The sequence below is a fragment of the Sinocyclocheilus rhinocerous genome, unplaced genomic scaffold, assembly GCF_001515625.1.
Source record: "Sinocyclocheilus rhinocerous isolate Xijiao unplaced genomic scaffold, SAMN03320098_v1.1 scaffold625, whole genome shotgun sequence".
Classification (NCBI taxonomy): Eukaryota; Metazoa; Chordata; class Actinopteri; order Cypriniformes; family Cyprinidae; genus Sinocyclocheilus; species Sinocyclocheilus rhinocerous.
In genome coordinates, this window is record NW_015646350.1 from 247,567 (window position 1) to 265,944 (window position 18,378).

General features: G+C 38.3%; 1 protein-coding gene across 1 annotated transcript in view; it reads right to left on the reverse strand.

Annotated features, from left to right (window-relative positions):
- LOC107707368 (neuron navigator 1-like) overlaps positions 1 to 18,378 on the reverse strand; it is a 172,392-nt gene that overhangs the window by 5,796 nt on the left and 148,218 nt on the right. Inside the window, exons 11-30 of the mRNA XM_016511357.1 lie at positions 16,520 to 16,561; positions 16,279 to 16,418; positions 15,419 to 15,598; positions 15,048 to 15,100; positions 13,702 to 13,725; positions 11,556 to 11,633; positions 11,026 to 11,109; positions 9,859 to 9,970; positions 9,650 to 9,768; positions 7,619 to 7,803; positions 7,295 to 7,457; positions 5,676 to 5,880; positions 5,435 to 5,532; positions 5,251 to 5,343; positions 4,611 to 4,779; positions 3,981 to 4,216; positions 3,732 to 3,886; positions 3,068 to 3,139; positions 2,727 to 2,923; positions 2,385 to 2,503 (exon numbers count right to left, since the gene is read on the reverse strand). Coding sequence (XP_016366843.1) covers positions 2,385 to 2,503; positions 2,727 to 2,923; positions 3,068 to 3,139; positions 3,732 to 3,886; positions 3,981 to 4,216; positions 4,611 to 4,779; positions 5,251 to 5,343; positions 5,435 to 5,532; positions 5,676 to 5,880; positions 7,295 to 7,457; positions 7,619 to 7,803; positions 9,650 to 9,768; positions 9,859 to 9,970; positions 11,026 to 11,109; positions 11,556 to 11,633; positions 13,702 to 13,725; positions 15,048 to 15,100; positions 15,419 to 15,598; positions 16,279 to 16,418; positions 16,520 to 16,561 — 2,524 coding nt within the window. The remainder of the gene's footprint in view (positions 1 to 2,384; positions 2,504 to 2,726; positions 2,924 to 3,067; positions 3,140 to 3,731; positions 3,887 to 3,980; positions 4,217 to 4,610; positions 4,780 to 5,250; positions 5,344 to 5,434; positions 5,533 to 5,675; positions 5,881 to 7,294; positions 7,458 to 7,618; positions 7,804 to 9,649; positions 9,769 to 9,858; positions 9,971 to 11,025; positions 11,110 to 11,555; positions 11,634 to 13,701; positions 13,726 to 15,047; positions 15,101 to 15,418; positions 15,599 to 16,278; positions 16,419 to 16,519; positions 16,562 to 18,378) is intronic.

Sequence of the window (18,378 nt, forward strand, 5' to 3'; positions counted from 1 at the left end):
AAAAAAACTACTGCGCCATTGACTTTAGACCAGGTTTTAGTTGGTCAATGGAGCGGTCTATTTCAGTTGCCTCAAAATAGCAACACACTAATAATGCGTCTGAACACACCTAATTTTCAGACCAGCATGCCCGTGAGCGCACAAATGGGCGCAAATGCATTTACTATTTAAACAGTGTGGCGCAGGACGTGAAAATGATAACTGCGTCAGTCTAAAACTCGCAAAAAAACACTTGCGTCGCGCCTGACGCCACATTGTGTCAGATAGAGCCCAATAAGTGTCATATGATTCACCAAATCAACTGTTTTAGTAACAGATAAACTCTGTTCCAAAACCTATTGAGTGCCTTCTTTTGGCCAAAATGTAAAGGCTGGGACATACCAAGCCAACTTGGTAAGCCAAGAACTAGTGGCGACGAAAGTCACTTCGCGTCAGCTGTGTCTGGACCAAAAAGCTGTGCTTCAACACACTGCACAGACTACAGCTGACACCAAACTAGCATGTGTGTTTTGAGGAGTTAAATGTCTATTTTAGCAGCTATCAATAGTCTATATTCGTCATTTAAAAAACAAAACAAAAAAAAAACAAGGATATATGAGATAAATATTCAACATGTTGAATCGGGCAAATTGCCCCTCGAGAGCCGACGTGTGGAACACATCGCAAAAACTAGCCTGTCAAATGCTCTCTGATGGCCCTATGTTGGCTGACGGCCGGCTTGGTGTGTCCTGGCCTTAAAAGGCAGAATAAACTCTGAAACCAGCCTGAAATGTTTTACTGGTCTCCCAGAACCCCTGTAGTAACAGAAAACCACACGAGTCTGACCAGGCTAAGCACACCAGCAATGACCTGCAAACTAGCTTAAGCAGTATTTTTTCACCAGGGATACAGTAAAGAAAGACAGAGAAACCTCAGAAAACCAAGATGGAGATGGATAAACAAGCATAGAGTTGTTAGCTTCGCAGCTGTTGAAATCAACTGGGAGTGTTGAGTCTCTTGCACTATTTGTATGGTGCACAAGAGTAACCATTAAGAGAGTTGCTCCTTATGAAGTGTCACTTATGAGGAGAGCCATCTTACTGCATAGTTTAGCTCCAAAACACCTACAGTTACAGTTTCTAGTGATCCTGAAGAGCTTGAAGTGCTTAGTTAGGGTTGGAGCTGAACTCTACTGACTGGTGGTCATCCAGGAGAAGGATTGGACACCCCTGATTTAGTAGTCAGCCGCCTATGAACAACTTACCTTCACACCATCCTTAGCTCCCTCCTGAAGATAAGGAATAATGGATTGGTTCCAGAGATCAATAAACCAGGAGCGAAACTCTGCTAACGTTACTGGACAAGACAGGAAGAAGCAGGGACCTGCAAAGACAAGAGCCATCGCTGAGATCTTTTTGGAAACTTGGTCTGAGCGGTGCTAAAACTAAAGCTGAAGCGTAGAACTCCATAATACAAATATAACCTTTGAAAGGCAGTGCGTGGTTCAGATTCATTTGCTGAAATAAATGGTTAAATATGTTTATTTTCTTTTTTTTTCCTGAAGAGCAATGCATGAAACAGACATTCAGAATGTGTAAAGCTGTACCTATGAGGAAGTCTGAGGTGCTGTGTTTCTCCAGGAAGGTATGGAGATGGTACCAGAGTTTAGGCACCCAGTCCAGAACCCTCAGCACCTCAGCACTGTGAACAGTGCTTTCATCCTCCGCCTCGATCAACTTCCTGTGCAAGTAACGCACTAGGAACCCATTTGCAGGCTCCACGTTGTTGGAGAAGGTGACCATTCTTCAGTCGCAAAAACTAGCCTGTCAAATGCTCTCTGATGGCCCTATGTTGGCTGACGGCCGGCTTGGTGTGTCCTGGCCTTAAAAGGCAGAATAAACTCTGAAACCAGCCTGAAATGTTTTACTGGTCTCCCAGAACCCCTGTAGTAACAGAAAACCACACGAGTCTGACCAGGCTAAGCACACCAGCAATGACCTGCAAACTAGCTTAAGCAGTATTTTTTCACCAGGGATACAGTAAAGAAAGACAGAGAAACCTCAGACAGAAAACCAGGAGATGGATAAACAAGCATAGAGTTGTTAGCTTCGCAGCTGTTGAAATCAACTGGGAGTGTTGAGTCTCTTACACTATTTGTATGGTGCACAAGAGTAACCATTAAGAGAGTTGCTCCTTATGAAGTGTGTTTCAATTCGGTCACTTATGAGGAGAGCCATCTTACTGCATAGTTTAGCTCCAAAACACCTACAGTTACAGTTTCTAGTGATCCTGAAGAGCTTGAAGTGCTTAGTTAGGGTTGGAGCTGAACTCTACTGAATGGTGGTCATCCAGGAGAAGGATTGGACACCCCTGATTTAGTAGTCAGCCGCCTATGAACAACTTACCTTCACACCATCCTTAGCTCCCTCCTGAAGATAAGGAATAATGGATTGGTTCCAGAGGTCAATAAACCAGGAGCGAAACTCTGCTAACGTTACTGGACAAGACAGGAAGAAGCAGGGACCTGCAAAGACAAGAGCCATCGCTGAGATCTTTTTGGAAACTTGGTCTGAGCGGTGCTAAAACTAAAGCTGAAGCGTAGAACTCCATAATACAAATATAACCTTTGAAAGGCAGTGCGTGGTTCAGATTCATTTGCTGAAATAAATGGTTAAATATGTTTATTTTCTTTTTTTTTCCTGAAGAGCAATGCATGAAACAGACATTCAGAATGTGTAAAGCTGTACCTATGAGGAAGTCTGAGGTGCTGTGTTTCTCCAGGAAGGTATGGAGATGGTACCAGAGTTTAGGCACCCAGTCCAGAACCCTCAGCACCTCAGCACTGTGAACAGTGCTTTCATCCTCCGCCTCGATCAACTTCCTGTGCAAGTAACGCACTAGGAACCCATTTGCAGGCTCCACGTTGTTGGAGAAGGTGACCATTCTTCAGACAAACAGAAAATTACAAATGAAGTACAGTTGGAATATTGACATGGGATTTCAAATTTCTTTATGAGGATGATATGATGTTATCTTACCACAATCTACAAACTGGAATGAATTCGTGTTAAAGAGATGAGGAACTTACCTGAAGCTGAGATGCAGGCCATGATTGGATGGCATCTTAACAGACTGATTGGTGGTTCCAATGACATAAGGACTGAAATAAATATCCAAGAAAATACTTCAAAGGAAAGCTTAATTTTGACAATGAATAACTTTTGTAAAAGAGTGAATTTCACAAAGTCTGTCAGGAACACTTCCATGTCATATTTCTCCCCCAAATTATATTTAATAAATATTTCAAATTATATTTTGCAAAAATAAAATTAGAAATGTTTTGTATTTTTTAAGAATTTTTGCTATGTAACATTATTTCCATGAAAATTAAGAATATTTTTCACCACATTCTCATAACTGTAATGCAGAAATAATGATGCATTATTTTAATTAAGTGTTTATTAATTTATGTTAACATTTGTGCAATTTATGCAGGTTTTAATTTAAATATGATTTGTATTATGTACTGTTTCACATTACCGTAGAGAGACCTTGGGCAAAAATGTGCTTAATTGTCATAAAAAAATAAAATAATATAATCTTAATAGTAAAAAGTGAAATTGCTTAATTTTCCCTATGCTACAGCAAAATAATATGCATATTATTTTACCTTAAAATATGATAGTGATATTTTTGAGAGATTCACCAATAACACAATAGTGTTTCCTTAACACAGGAGTTTCCTCACTCACCATTTGTGATATTTGCAGGTCAGTGCACTATTGACCAGGTCAGTGATGGAAGACGCGTCACTGATATCATCCAAGATAATGACCAATGGAATGTCCTCAGCACCACAATCGCGGTCAATCTGATTGGCCAGATTAGACAGGTACAACTGGAGGTCCTGAGAAAGAGAAGAAAAAAAGTGTGGCTTTACAACTGCTGGTCACACCAAACAAGTCAGTGTTTCCTAGGGAAGTGTTATTTCCAGGCTTCACCTTGCAGGTCTGTTGGTGCATGTTGAAGGTGGTGATAAGGCCAGGGCCGGGGTCACGGCCGCTCCTCTCCAGCAGGTACTCAGCCAGTCGGGTGGTGAGGTAGGTCTTTCCCGCGCCGCTGGGGCCCGACAGTACCAGCCGTCGGTGCTTCAGAAGCAGGCTTATGTAGTGTTGCATCATGGGCTTGGGGATAATCGTCTCAAACACCAGACTGTCCACACACTTCTCCTTAAAACCTGGAACGGAGAGTGAGTTCAGGTGAACCAGAGGTCAGTTGCCAGTGCCAGAACAATTCAAAAAGAGGAAGGAGACACATTTAGTAGACAAAATAGAGTAACCAGCCATGACTGTCGACAGTGTCAATGACAAGACATTTTGCCTCTTAACTGGTTTCTGTTTTAGTCACAAAACACTGAGTAGCTCCGCCCACAGTCAAATCCCATTGGTCCACAATCTCGCTCCACTACAATACTAGCATTTGTGATCTCTAGATCTAGATCTCTGCAAAACACACAACAACGACTTGACGCTTGAAGCCTCACATTGTACCTGTGTAGGACGGGGTGTATAAAATGAGGTGTAAGAGAAGTTGCTTAAGAGAGTGAGAGATTGAAAGTGTGAGTTTTTCACCTTTAAGGGTGACAGTGACGAGTCCAGGACCCTTTTTTAAACAGTCACAGGGTGAACTTTCTGGGGCTTCGGCTCCAAGCACCCTCCTGCTCTGATTAATACTGTAACTGTGGATAGAGTCGACAGACAGTCCCATACTCGCACTGGGATCCACCTGCGAAATGTAGTTCTGACGTCCGAATACAAAGAACACGTTAGATTAAATAAATATTATAATTAAATACATGAAATTACATTTATTACATTAAATTACATATCTATCTATCTATCTATCTATCCATCTATCTAATATACTGTATAGTAAAAACACACACATCCACACATATATTTTAATAAAATATCAATTGAAAAATAGCAATTAAATAAAAAAATATATTTAAAACTATTTACAATAAATATAAAATAAAAAAAAATAAAAAAATTAAATAAAGGAAAAAAATACTGAAAATCACCAATTGACTTTTGATAATATGTTTGCCATTAAATATCAACAGCAATGACATGGTGTTATTTGCATAGTAAAACATAATTACATTATTACATTACGTACATCTTTTTGCAAACTAAATTAAGATTTTCCTTGTTTTTGCATATATTTAAACATTTATAGCCATCTTTACACCACAGAATGAGATCTTACCCCAAAAGCTGTGGAGATGTCCGTGTCTAACACAGACCACTCCGTTTTCCCATGAATCCTCACAGAGCCGATGTAGAAATCCTGCTGCCTCACCTGCTGATTGTACATCAGATTGCTTATTTAGTGCATATGATCTAATGTTCATGTATTTAAAGCTATCTCAATTCTGTTTTCACGTGTTCACCTCTCTGGACACTTGCTGGTCAGCTATACGGACCACCACACGCGTTAAGGCCTCGTCTCTCTGAGATGGCAGACTCAGTAACTCCATAGGAGCAACGTCTGTGAGATAGATAGAAAGAATGACTTGACTCCATCAGACAGTGACATATCTAGATTAGTAATGGGATGCAATGCTTGGAGCCACCAAGCTTTCAAGTTTAAAGCAAACAACAGTATCAGATGACACAACTAAAGGAACTCACCAGTGTTGGAGCACTCATTGAGGCTGAGGCTGAAGGACTTGGTGAGGCTCATGGGTGGTTTGGTTTGGCTAGAGTTCAGGAAGCTGGCCAGACCAGACGGCTGGGAGGTGGAAGTAGAAGGTGGGCCGCAAGGGAGGACAAGGGATGATGGAGCACTTCCTGTTTTCAGCTGATCGTTCTCTGCCTTCAGACTGTCCACCATCCTCTACAATGAGAGATTTTATTTGAATTAAGGTTTTCTTTGCAGTGCTTCACATGCAAAGTCATTAACTGCAGTGACATTTGTGAAATTTCACATGCAAAAAAGGTCCATTTTCTATTATGTGTGTGTGCATAATAGAAACAACCCGGACTCCGTTTTAATCATTCTCTGAGACTTTAATAAAGCAAATCTTTCCCGTGAACTGCCAAAATACAGACAGCATGTTACATGTCCCACCAGAGACAGTAATATACTGGATCACTGTTACACCACAATAAAGAATGCATATCACTCTGTCCCACGGGCAGCTTTGGGGCTCTCTGATCACTGTTTGGCTCATCTTATACCGACCTACAGTCAGAAACTGAAATCATCTAAACCTGTATTAAGGACTGTAAAAAGATGGACTAATGAAGCAGAGCGGGATTTACAAGCCTGCTTCGACCTCACTGATTGGAGTGTCTTTGTGAGCTCATCCAGAATCAGTGGCAGTGGCTTCAGAGACTGTAACATCATATATCAGTTTCTGTGAAGACATGTGCATTCCTACCAGGACTCATTTAACCTACAACAACGACAAACCATGGTTCACTGCAAAACTCAGACAGCTCCGTCAGGCCAAAGAAGATGCTCGCAGGAATGGGGACACGCAGGTTTGAAAAAACACCATTCACACCTCTGGCAAACCCCTCTCTCCCCCCCTCCAGCACTCCAGATCAGTGAAGATGATGTGCGTCAGGTCTTCAGAAAGAACAAGAGAAGAAAGGCACCAGGCCCAGAAATCAATACATCCATACAAACAATACATTTACATACAAAATTGTCTATATTGTCTATATTATATATTGTGTTTTTGCTATTTTGTACATTGTCTATTTTGTATATTTGTATATTATTCTTTTTATTATCTATGTCCTGTGTTGTAACTGTCATTCTGTTGCACTGTGGAGCTTCTGTCACTAAAACAAATTCCTCGTATGTGTAAACATACCTGGCAATAAAGCTCATTCTGATTCTGATTCATAATTATTAGGCAAGTCGATATTCTTTAGTATACAACCATTTATAAGTGATATATAATTGTTAACAAGGGCTGGAAATGAAAAACACCTTATTTTCAGATTTATAATTATTAAGCAGGTTTTCTTCTACAAGTAAAATGGGCCAAAAAAGAGATTTATCACACTGAAAAGTCAAAAATGTAATTAAATGCCCATGTGAAGGATGCAATACAATAGAAATAGCTAAATCAAGAGCATTGGACAAGGAATGCTCAGTGCGGCAGCAGGGTCACAAAAAACAGGTTGAGAGGAAAAGATATTAACCTGCAAAAGTTAAATTAAATTTATTAAAAATTGAAAAATTGATTACATTTAAAGTCATAAAATGCCAAAACGTTACTAAACGGGACACTAACATGCATGTTGTTCATGGCTTCTCGTAGCTGCTCCAGCTGATGTGCTGAGCTCAGCGCTTCTAGCCGGATGTCTGTCAGTTTCATCTCTTTCTCCCACAGCTCAGACCGCAGCTCTGACACCATCTTCTCATCACTCTCGTTTTCCTCGTTACTTTCATGGATCCTGTTAGAACACAATGTCATCACTGTTTAAAATGTGGTAACACTTTAAAGCAGTCTAAAGGGTGTAATAGTCCAATTGCTGCTGCATTTCAAAAGTGAAATCGCCCATTTTTGCTTGATCGTCTTCTGATATTGTGATTGGCGCATGAGAACTTTACTCACACAGAGGAAGTGGCTGATTGGCTGGATGGGAGGGAAGTGGGCGGGTTCTCTCCCTCTTCATGACCCAGTTTTGGTGAGTTAGGTGCAGAAGAGTCTGGAGTGGCGATCTCTTCAATATCAGAGTACATAGAGCCATCTTTAGCGCCCTTCTTAATGCTGAACGCCTTGCCAAAAGAACTTCGTAACTACAGAGAAACCGAGAGAAAGACAGAACTTAAAATACACTGAAGTACTTCACAAATACAAGAAGAAATGTTTATTCTGATTTTTTATTCATTTAAAGTTTATTAATTTACACTACTGTTCTAAAGTTCAAATGTAAAATACGTCTTATTTGATCAAAAATATAGTAAAAACAGTAATATTGTGAAATATTATTACAATTTAAAATAACTGTGCTCTATTTTAATATATTTTCAAATGTTATTTATTCCTGTGATGCAAAGCTGAATTACTTCAGTCTTCAGTGTCACATGATCCTTCAGAAATCACTTTAATATGCTGATTTGATGCTCAAGAAACATTTCTTATCAATATTAAAAGTAGAACATTCAAAAAACAGCATTTATTGTAAATGGAAATCTTTTGTAAAATTATTCATGTCTATACTGTCACTTTTGATCAATTTATTGCATCTTTGCGGAATAAAAGTATTAATTTCTATCAAAACAAGTTACTTTGTATGGAGATACTTCAAGAACAAAGGGACAGAAAGAACAGCACAAGAGAAAAGGACAGATGTTTTTTAACAAGGGCACTTGAAACACTCGGGTGGATTGTTGGTGTGGATAGTTATACGTGATGCATTCATTCCTATAAAAGAGCTTACAGCCTTGAACCACAAAAAATAAAACAGGTAAAATACCAAAGAACTGTAACAGATTATTTCAACATGCAAAGTGATCTGTCTCTACGTGCCAGAGTTATTGTGAGTGTTCAGCTGCAGCTTCATTCTTGTTTGTTTTCTTCTTCTTCCGTCATAGCCATATGAGACATACACATGTGTTTCCACATGTTTTGCAGTATTAGTAAAATAGCATTCTAGAGGGAATTAACCAAGAAAGAATGGAGCCCACTGATTGTTACTTACACCACTTTATAAGTTGTTGAAATGCCTGATGCGCTAAAGTAATTAATGCAATTCATGTCATGGCACATTTGCATAATCTTGTGGGTCCCCATCAGTTCTTAGGAGCTGGTTACAGGTGTGAAAAAAACAAGGGTTTTGCACTAAAAATACCATGTGTTAACTAAAGGTCGACCAATATGGATTTTGAATGGCCGATTTGTATATATTGCAGAGTAGGTTGGCCGATATAGCCCTATATGATTTTAAATATGGTAATGATATTGCATTTAAATATTGTAAAACTTTTTTTTTCAAAGAAATGTATATATGTTTTACATAACATTTACTAAAATCTGAAATAATTAAAATATATTTTAATTTGATAAATCTGTAAAATGTAATTTATAAATGTAAATTATAGCATCCTCTGTAGACTTATAGTATTTCATAAAGAAGAAAAAAAAACACACAAAGCAAACTCTGTAACCAACGGTGCATTCAGTAATCTGGTAAGTCATATTTTCTCAAATAAAGACCGAATAAAGGCAATTTCACACACAATACACAGTGAATACAGCATGAATATGCTGTCAAAATAAAAGTACTGCTCTCAACACTGATTGACCAAACAGAAAAAGAAACATAAAGGCTGATGCCATTATGGTGATATATCGGTGCTCTCTGCTTAGTGAATTCACCCCTTAACATTTGTAACACATAAAATTTTACACATATGAAAGTATAAGCAACAGTGACTGTCAGAGGAGCTGCGCCGATGAAAACTTGAGGACACGGAGATTTGCAGAGTGGTTAGAAACAACACATGATGACATGAGAGGATAAACTTACCTCATAGACCATAGAGATTTACAAGAGAAGAAGAATAGGTGAAAACCATGGTTATGCACTAGCAGATAATAACAGTCACTATAATTCCATTTTAGGCTCTTTTTTATGCTTACCCAGTTCTTTTTCTTCTTCTTCTTGGCGTCGTCTTTCAGGCTGCCCACACTGGAGTGGCTGGTAATGCTGTTCAGACTAGAGATGCTCTCGGATGAGTTCTGCCTCCTGATTCGCAACTCTGAAAGAAGGAATAAAGAACATTTGTCTGGTAATATTCATCGTATATTGAGCTAAAACTCCATTTGAGGTGCATGTTTGCGGTCTTCACCTTTGGGGGCCACATCTGGGTTATTGAGTGCCACATGGATGACGGCCTGCGCCTCCATGTTCTTGGTCTTAAGGTTGTCGATTGTTTCTCTAAGGTCCAGTAATTCACTGTCCTATAGAGACAAAAAACCCCAGATGTGTTTAGTCTGTGCTCATCCATTTAAAGCATAAACACTGAAACAGCATTCCCCAAAGCGCTGCTACTGACGGTTTTCCAAACAAATGTAGGTTCACTTCTGCTTTGCGCAATGATTTACTGCCTGCACTTGACCAATGGCATTTACGACAGGCGAAGCCACAGGGACGTCTACAAAAGCTCCTCCAGCTGTGCATCACTGGTACCTCAACATCATTTGCTTTCTCTGAATCACTCAAACAATCTGTAGGGTCACAGTCACTGGAATGAAACAGTGAATCCGGGTCACTGCCTCTAGACCGGCTGCCTCTTTTACAGAGGGCAATGTGGCATGAAAGTCAGCGTTTCATTTCTAAACCCTCCTGCGTTAATTTAGCCAAAGGCAAATCATGAAGTTGAAAATTTGGAGTATGGCACATATAGCGCAGTGACCCTTTTGTGAGTAAATGAAAAGCCAGCAACCCCCAACATCCATTCAGCCCTAATTTGACCCATATTTGCTCTTTCGCTCTCAGTGACTCTGTGAGGTTACACATATTGATCTAAATTTGGGCGGTAAAAGGACAGATGAGGTTTGGGTAGTATGCTTCATACACATGGACCAATCTAAAGAAATTAGAAATACCAAAAAATGGTTTGATTTCTGTTTTTAAACTATGATAACACACTGAAAAAAAAAAACATTTTTACTCAGAAATTACTAAATTTCAAAAATAATGACAAAGAAATGTCAAGTAACATGAAATTAAACAAGAAATTTTGAAGTAGAAAGACAGAAGGAACTATTTTCTTGTAAAACATACTCCAATGACCTTTTGTGTTATTTACAACTTCAAAAAGGTTTGGTTTTGGTGCTCTAGTGTGCTTGCATGAAGTCAGTGGTAGAGAACCTGTATTGCTTTGGCAGATCAAGTATCCTACTCCATCATGAAATGAAATGCTAATGCTGTAACTGTTACCAATAAGCCGTAAATGGTAGAACTGAGATGATTACAGGAGTTTTGGCTTGTTTTAGGGATCGCTTGATCGTACCTTCTGCTCAGCACCGAAGGAGAGGTTCTGGAGTCGAGAGGTCATGAGGGTCAGACTCTGCTCAAACGCTGCCACCAGGTTGGCCTGGGAAAAAAAAAAAAAATCCATTTATTCGCATTACATGTGACTATGATATAATCAAGATAATATTAAATAATAATTGGAATGTTAAAGAAAAATACACACGACTGTTCAAAAGTTTGGTGTGTGTTCGATTTTTTTATGTTTCTGAAAGTCTCTTATGCTCACTAGGGCTGCATTCATTTGATCGAAGTAAAAATGTGATATTGTGAAATATAGAAATATTCTGAAATGTATGTGATGCAAAGCTGAATTTCAGTCTTCAGTGTCACATGATCCTTCAGAAATCATGATTATTATCAATGTTGAGGTTTGCTGCTTAATTGTCTTTGTGGAAACTGACTTTTTTTTTTTTCAGGACTCTTTCATGAATAGAATAACCTTTGAAACAGTGGTTTACATACAAAATAGAATAGAAGTGTCATATGTGTTTGACAGTGTACACTTACATTAGCAGACAGCTGTGAGGTCAGATTGGCCACCTTCTCCTGTGAAGACTCCAGCTCCCTCCTCAGCTTACGGATTTGCTGTGAAGAACCGCACAAAGTTATTAACCAACAAAGAATTCATGACATTAAGCTGCATCAAATCTAAAGGAACAGTTCACCCGGAAATGTGAATTCTGTCATCATTACTCTTCCTCATGGTGTGCCAAACCTGACTTTGTTTGTTGCGAATAAGAGAAGGACATGTTAGGCTGCTCTTTTCCATACAATGATCGCAAATGTCAACTGAGGACCTTCGAGCTCCAGAAAAATGACAAAACAGCACAGTAAAAATATCATAAAAGCACTCCATAGTCCATGTAACACTACTTTTCAAGTCCTCTAAAGTCATATGATAGCTTTATATGAGAAACGGTCGTTAATTGACTGAAAATGTTCTCTAATAAAGCTCTCTAAAGTTCATATGGGCTACTTTTATATTGTCATTTTTGAGCTTGCCATTGAATTTCACTGAATGATTAAAGCAGAACAGAGCAGAAAAAAACTCATTCTGCTGAATGTCTGCTTTTGTGTTCCATGGAAGAAAACAAATCATACAGGATTGTCTGCAGGAGTAAATGATGACAATTTTCATTTTTGGTGAACTATTCCTCTAAACGATCACGTTATTTACTTTGACATAAATCTGAAATGTTTCTCCTAAATTACAGTATTACAGTCAGACTGAACTGTTCAAGCTCCAGGAACTGAAGCTCACTGCAGCTGCTGGAAAACTGTGACAGATGATATTTAACACTCCCAATAGCAACTGTGTCTGTTTATATTTTCTCTATTTGGAACAGGCTGATAAACTCTATATATGCAACTGAAGACAACAGAAAAACAAATGGTGAGTATGTTCACATACTATGATGCACGGCAGACCAGAACGACACACACGATGAGTAAAATCAGACTCACTTCAAGCCTTCAGGCTTGGAATGCAAAACTTCAGGTACATCTCTTAGAGATTTTTGGAAGTAACTCGGTGAGACACCTTCGTTTTGCATCCATAGATCAAGTAGACAGACTCATGAAACAACGAAAGCCTATTCCCACCAGGATATGAAACAACAGCACCACAACCACGATATACTAAAACTAGACAATGCAATGTGCCAAGTCTAAAAAATCATACTGCAGTGATACTTTTTTTTTTTTTCATTTGAAAGGATTATTTTATTTTATTTTTTTAATTGTTTGGATACTGTTTTTTATACTTATTTATAAATGAATTTAAACTGAGTAATTCAATAAAATTATATACTTATATTTTCTTAATTGTTTGGATGCTAAAGATATTTTCTTAATTGTTTGGATGCTAAAGATTTTTTTTAATTAATATAAATTATAGATATCCAGGTTTCATATAAAATGACAAACTTAGCTATTTACAATTTTAAACCGGATTTTTTATTCTGAATCAAGGTAATTTTCTTAATTGTTTGGATGCTGTTTTATTCATATAAATGAAAGATAGCCAAGTTCCATATAAAATGACAAAAATGTGGCAATTTATTGCTATTTACAATTTTAATTCACCAATTAAATAAAATGATATTTTTTATTCTGAAGCAAGGTAATTTCCTTAATTGTTTATGCTGAATAAAATGTTTGGTCTTCATTTAGATATCAAAGTATTTCTCATAAAAAAGCCTTGAAAAAAATCAACGTCAAGAGTACAAATATTTGAATTACTAAATTATTTTGAATTATATAATATTTTATTTCTTATTCTATTTTTTTATTTGGTGTTTGTTTTATCCCATCTGATGTGAATAGGCCTTTATAGTTACAAAACACAGAACATGGAGGAAATTATAAATAACAACATGTGACACGTGGTTAGCTACTCGTTTCCTTAAGTCATGATTGAATGAAACATTAACTTGACAAAAACACAGCAGAGGAATCCCATAACAGCCTTCTGGACAGCTAATGGCAGTTAAAGGCTTTGAATCAATGTGTTAGTTCATCAGCTCCTAACATTAGCTGACTTGAGCTGTTATAAATTCTGAGAACATGTATGACAAAAACAGGTTATTAATATGACTGTAATTAACTCCTGAATGACAGAGAGGGAAAATCAGAGAGAGAGAGAGACACTCACCTCACCCTGTATTCTCTCCTCCGCCTGAGAGAAGCACGGAAGAAAAGAACGACAGATAGATAGTAAGATGCTAAAGAAATGGAAGTTCATAGTGATGAAAAACAGAAATACAAATGAAAAAGATCTAAGACAGGGCTGCATGATTTGGTCAAATTATTTTGACAAATACTGTGCTTTTGAATGGCAACATAATAACGATTTAAAGCACTCACAGTGCTTTGATGTCAAAGCTAAATAAATAAATAAACATAAGTGTGTTCACACTTGTTCTTTTTAAAGGAACTAAATTGAGACCACTTTCAGCTGACTTGAAAATCTGTGAAAAAATTATATTAGGGTGCGTTCACACTTGGCATGTTTGGTTCGATTAAAACGAACCCTGGTGCGATTGCTCTGTTAGTGCGGTTCGTTTGAGTAAGTGTGAACGCTGCCATCCGAACCCTGGTGCGCACCAAACAAGCGGACCGAGACCGCTGAAAAGATGGGTCTCGGTCCGCTTCCAAATGAACTCTGGTAAGGTTCGAATCAAATATGAACGCAACACGGACCAAATACTTCTAAACGAACCAAAAACAGGAAGTAATGACAAGATGCGACATGATTTGACGACGCTGTTTAACCAAAACAAAATGAGCAGAGGGCAAACGTGGAGCAAGTGCCTTTTATGAGCTTCTTGTGAGTTTGCAGGTGGAGAAAATTAAATTATATGTACACGCAAGAATGAGAGCGCTTAGTCCAGCAGACGGCATTAGGTGTGTTCGACTTAAAGCGGCGCTGAGCAGACCGATCGGTTAATGGGTGCTTTGATATCATACACCCGCAGCGCTGCTTTAAGTCTAACGCACCTTTTGTTTGGGGTGTTCGGTAAGTTCTGGATTTTAAAATAGACTTGATTTTAATTTAATAAATTTTGCAGCCCTAGATAGTAATGACATTAAATGTGTTTTTAATAAATCATTGCTAAATTGTTTCATTATTTACATGCCATATGGGTTAACAGCTGTGTATGTACTTATGAGTGAATCAGTGAATGAAATACATATTTGACACATTTTTATTTTTAAATATCGTTGTTTATACTGTGCGGTGAGAATCTGTTTTTTTTGTACAAAAACAGGTCTGTTCTTTATCCAGGCTATAGCTCACATCAGCACCCAGTCATGTGCAGCAGTTCAAGTAACAGCTCCATTTTCAGTAAGGAAAGCAGAGAACGCTTCTTCTAGTCTCCCTGCTGTGAGGCTCCAATAAATCAGCAGGAGCAGACGGGCAGTTTCACTCGTGACAGTCTAGCGCCGTATGGCACGTGTGTGAAGCTCTGGAGGGAAGGAAAGTGCTGGGATACTTACTGAGGAGTAGCTGGAGGAGGCATTAGACGCCAGTGAGAGCACTGAGCCATGAACTGCAGGTGGAAAAAGAGAGAAATACACACAAGTGTGAGTTTAAAAGCATTAAAATACCTAAATCCTACGATGCAGCAAATTCAGATTATTTATCGTACATATCCTGCGTTGTGTTTTACCATTTGTTGAGTCACATTTAGTTTACAGAGCTATGTTTCAGCACAAAAATAGTTAGAGAGTCATTTTTGCAGACATTTTGATTCAAAGGCGACGATAGTAATATTTTGTCCATTTTGGGATTCTTGCAACCTTTGCCAGTCCAGATATTTCATCTGTACGCCTCATGTAGACTGTACCATATGAACCCAGAGTCTCACCGTCATCGCAGGCTTCTCTGTCTCTGAAGGAGCCGGATCGGATCATGCTCTTGGGTCGCTCGGCGAGCGATAGGGTGCTGCCCAGAGGAGAGCCCTGATACAGCTCAAAACTGGCCTCGTGAGTGGGGATGCTGTTGGATCTGGTCATTCTTGGCGTTCCTGAGGTGGGGCTGGGTGCTACTGCACATAACAGACAGCAGAGAGAGACAGAGGTTATATATGATATAAAGCACAGTAACATTAGATAAAGGTGCCCTGCATACTGCCTGTAAAATCAATTAATGTAAATGCAATTTTACAAAAACTTTTTTTCCCCAGAATTTATTGTTAGAAACAAAAAATAGCCATTTATTCTGTTTCTGAAATATATTTCCAATTATGATAGTTGAATGTTCTAAATGTTAATCAATGCTGTCTTTAAAATATACTGTATATTCTTTAGAATAATTTTTGGTCAAAGAGAGTGTAAATAACTGCAAGAAATGTTTAAAGAAACCATATTTTTACAGCGATCAAAATAATAATACTTTATCTGTGTATGAGTGTATGTGTTTGTGTAATATATGTTAATTATATATTTAATTTTTATTTCAAAAATATTTCAAGTATTTTATTAAAAAATATTTTTTGTTTTAAATAAAAAAAATTCTCAATTCTTTTCAACTCAAATGTATATTTTACATTTCTAAAAACACTTTTAATTATAAAATATTTACAAGTATTTTATAAAAAATAATTTTAAATTTTATATATATATATATATATATATATTTTTTAAACGATCAAACTCCAAGATATTAACAATAAATTCTCCATCTTAAGAATGTTCCAGAAAGCCTCTGAAGTGTTCAGTCACTTACTGATGCTCGTCAGTGGTGCTTTTCCTGTCAGTATGGGTGAAGGGAACTGCGGCGGACTGTTGGTCTCAGTCAGGCTTACTATAGTGTGCGAGTGACGTCTCTCTTTACTGTCCTCCTCAGCCTGCGAGGAGATGTGCTGGCTGATGGGACATGAGGGTGTGACGTTACTTCATGGATTTACTACATCAAACCATTTGCCCCATCAAGAGGAGCACCATCATGAAAGTTAAATGATAAGTACCTTAAGCCTTTCTTTGGGAGAGTATTTCTGTCCCTTTGTGAGCTGAAAGAAAAAAAAATGAATGAGAAAGTGAGAAATAGAGCATTATTCTAATGCTTATGCATGGAAATGAAGAGATCAGACTCCACAAATAGACCACAGTAATTTGTAAAGCAAAATGAGCAATTAGTAGTTCAGTCAGAGAGATATAATCACAGTGTTAACATAATAGGCCATTTTTGGGTGGATGTGGCATGTGCTGTAATGTGGCCCTCTGGAAGAGGATCGAGAAGCCCTTAATGCTAAATATTAAACTTTAGTGTGTAAGGTAAGAATGACTTTGATTGATAACCACTGAGTGGAGGTGTGCTGTTACTTTTATAAGTGATCTGACATATGACTCTTGCTTGGTAGACAACAAAACAGATGGAAAAAAACGCATAGATTTACATTTAAAAGTGCAGTCTATAATATTGACAGCTAGCGGTTGAAAATTCAAAACACTGGAGAGAGTTGTTCCTCCTCAGACTCGACGCTCATGCGGGTTGCCAGATTGAGGACACGCAACAGGAATGGGCGCAAATGACAATGGAAGATGACAAGCCTTAATACTATAATACTACAAGACCGTTTTAATATGCCTCTGGTCATAGAGCTTTTTAGATGGGTGCCGAGGCTTTTTAGGTCGGGCAGAATCTGCATGTCTGACCCAGTTTGTTTGCTGGTTTCCATGGCTGCAATACGCTGCGTTTTCCAACAACTGGCAACCAGGGGTGTCGGAATACTATTGGGTAAACAGGCAGTGGGCGGAGTCACACAGACCAAAACAAAAACAGACATTCCGACACGGAACACACATTTCAAAGCAGAATAACTGGCTGTAGCATTGTTTTTTGGACAAACACGTAAGTGAAATATCTGCAAACATATGGTATTTTATGCTTCAATACAGTCAAAAAATTACATACAAGACCTTTACAGAGATGTGAGTAACACCTGCTAATAGTGACCTAGCAACTACAAGACAAGAATGTTGGTAACCAAACAGTTGGTGGTTGCCACTGACTTCAATAGTATTTTCCCCCTACTATTTAAGTCAATGGCTGCTGTTTGGTTACCAACATTCTTCAAAATATCTTCGTTTGTGTTCAACAGAAGCTCAGCTGCTGTTTCCAACGTCTAAATGATGACTAACCCCTCCAATCATAATGCTGCAGTGCTGTGAAACAATAAATGATGCTAGAGAAACAGCAGAAAGCATCTGAATGTAAACAGACCTCTGAAAGAACGAGAGCGGTTTACAGGCAGAGAAACAGCACTGTGAAGAACGACTCCTCTGGACACACAGATGCAATTCTGTGCAACGGATATAGCAGAGTCTTCATCAATAAGAAACGAATAAAGAGAGCTATAGATCAGAGCTCTGATGGAGGGAGATGAGCTGCTGAATTGAAACATTAATAAAGTCAATGTCAATTAAACAAATGAGAGATTTCCTGGCTCATGACCCTCATTAGCCTTCAGCTCTGCGGTGGCCTGCACAGAAATAATGAGCAAGATTAAGCCTGTGAGCTATTGTCCGGTTTTAAACTGACTAAGCAACCGTTAACAAAATTTGGTGGTGGTTTTTATAAAGGAAGCCACATAAAAACAGAGAGGCCATGTGTGGCAAAGAGCGGCATGAACCTTGTGGTGAAAATAACCTCGAATAACAGGAAGAGTGAGCTGCTTTTAGATGTTTCCACTGGCACACCCAGTGATGAGCTGCTGCTTTCAACATGACACAGAATATATTAGTTTTGGTCATTTATGTGGGATGGCTGCTGTTTTAGGCCAGAGACAGGAAATGACCACGGTTACAGATTTTTTTTTTTTTTTTT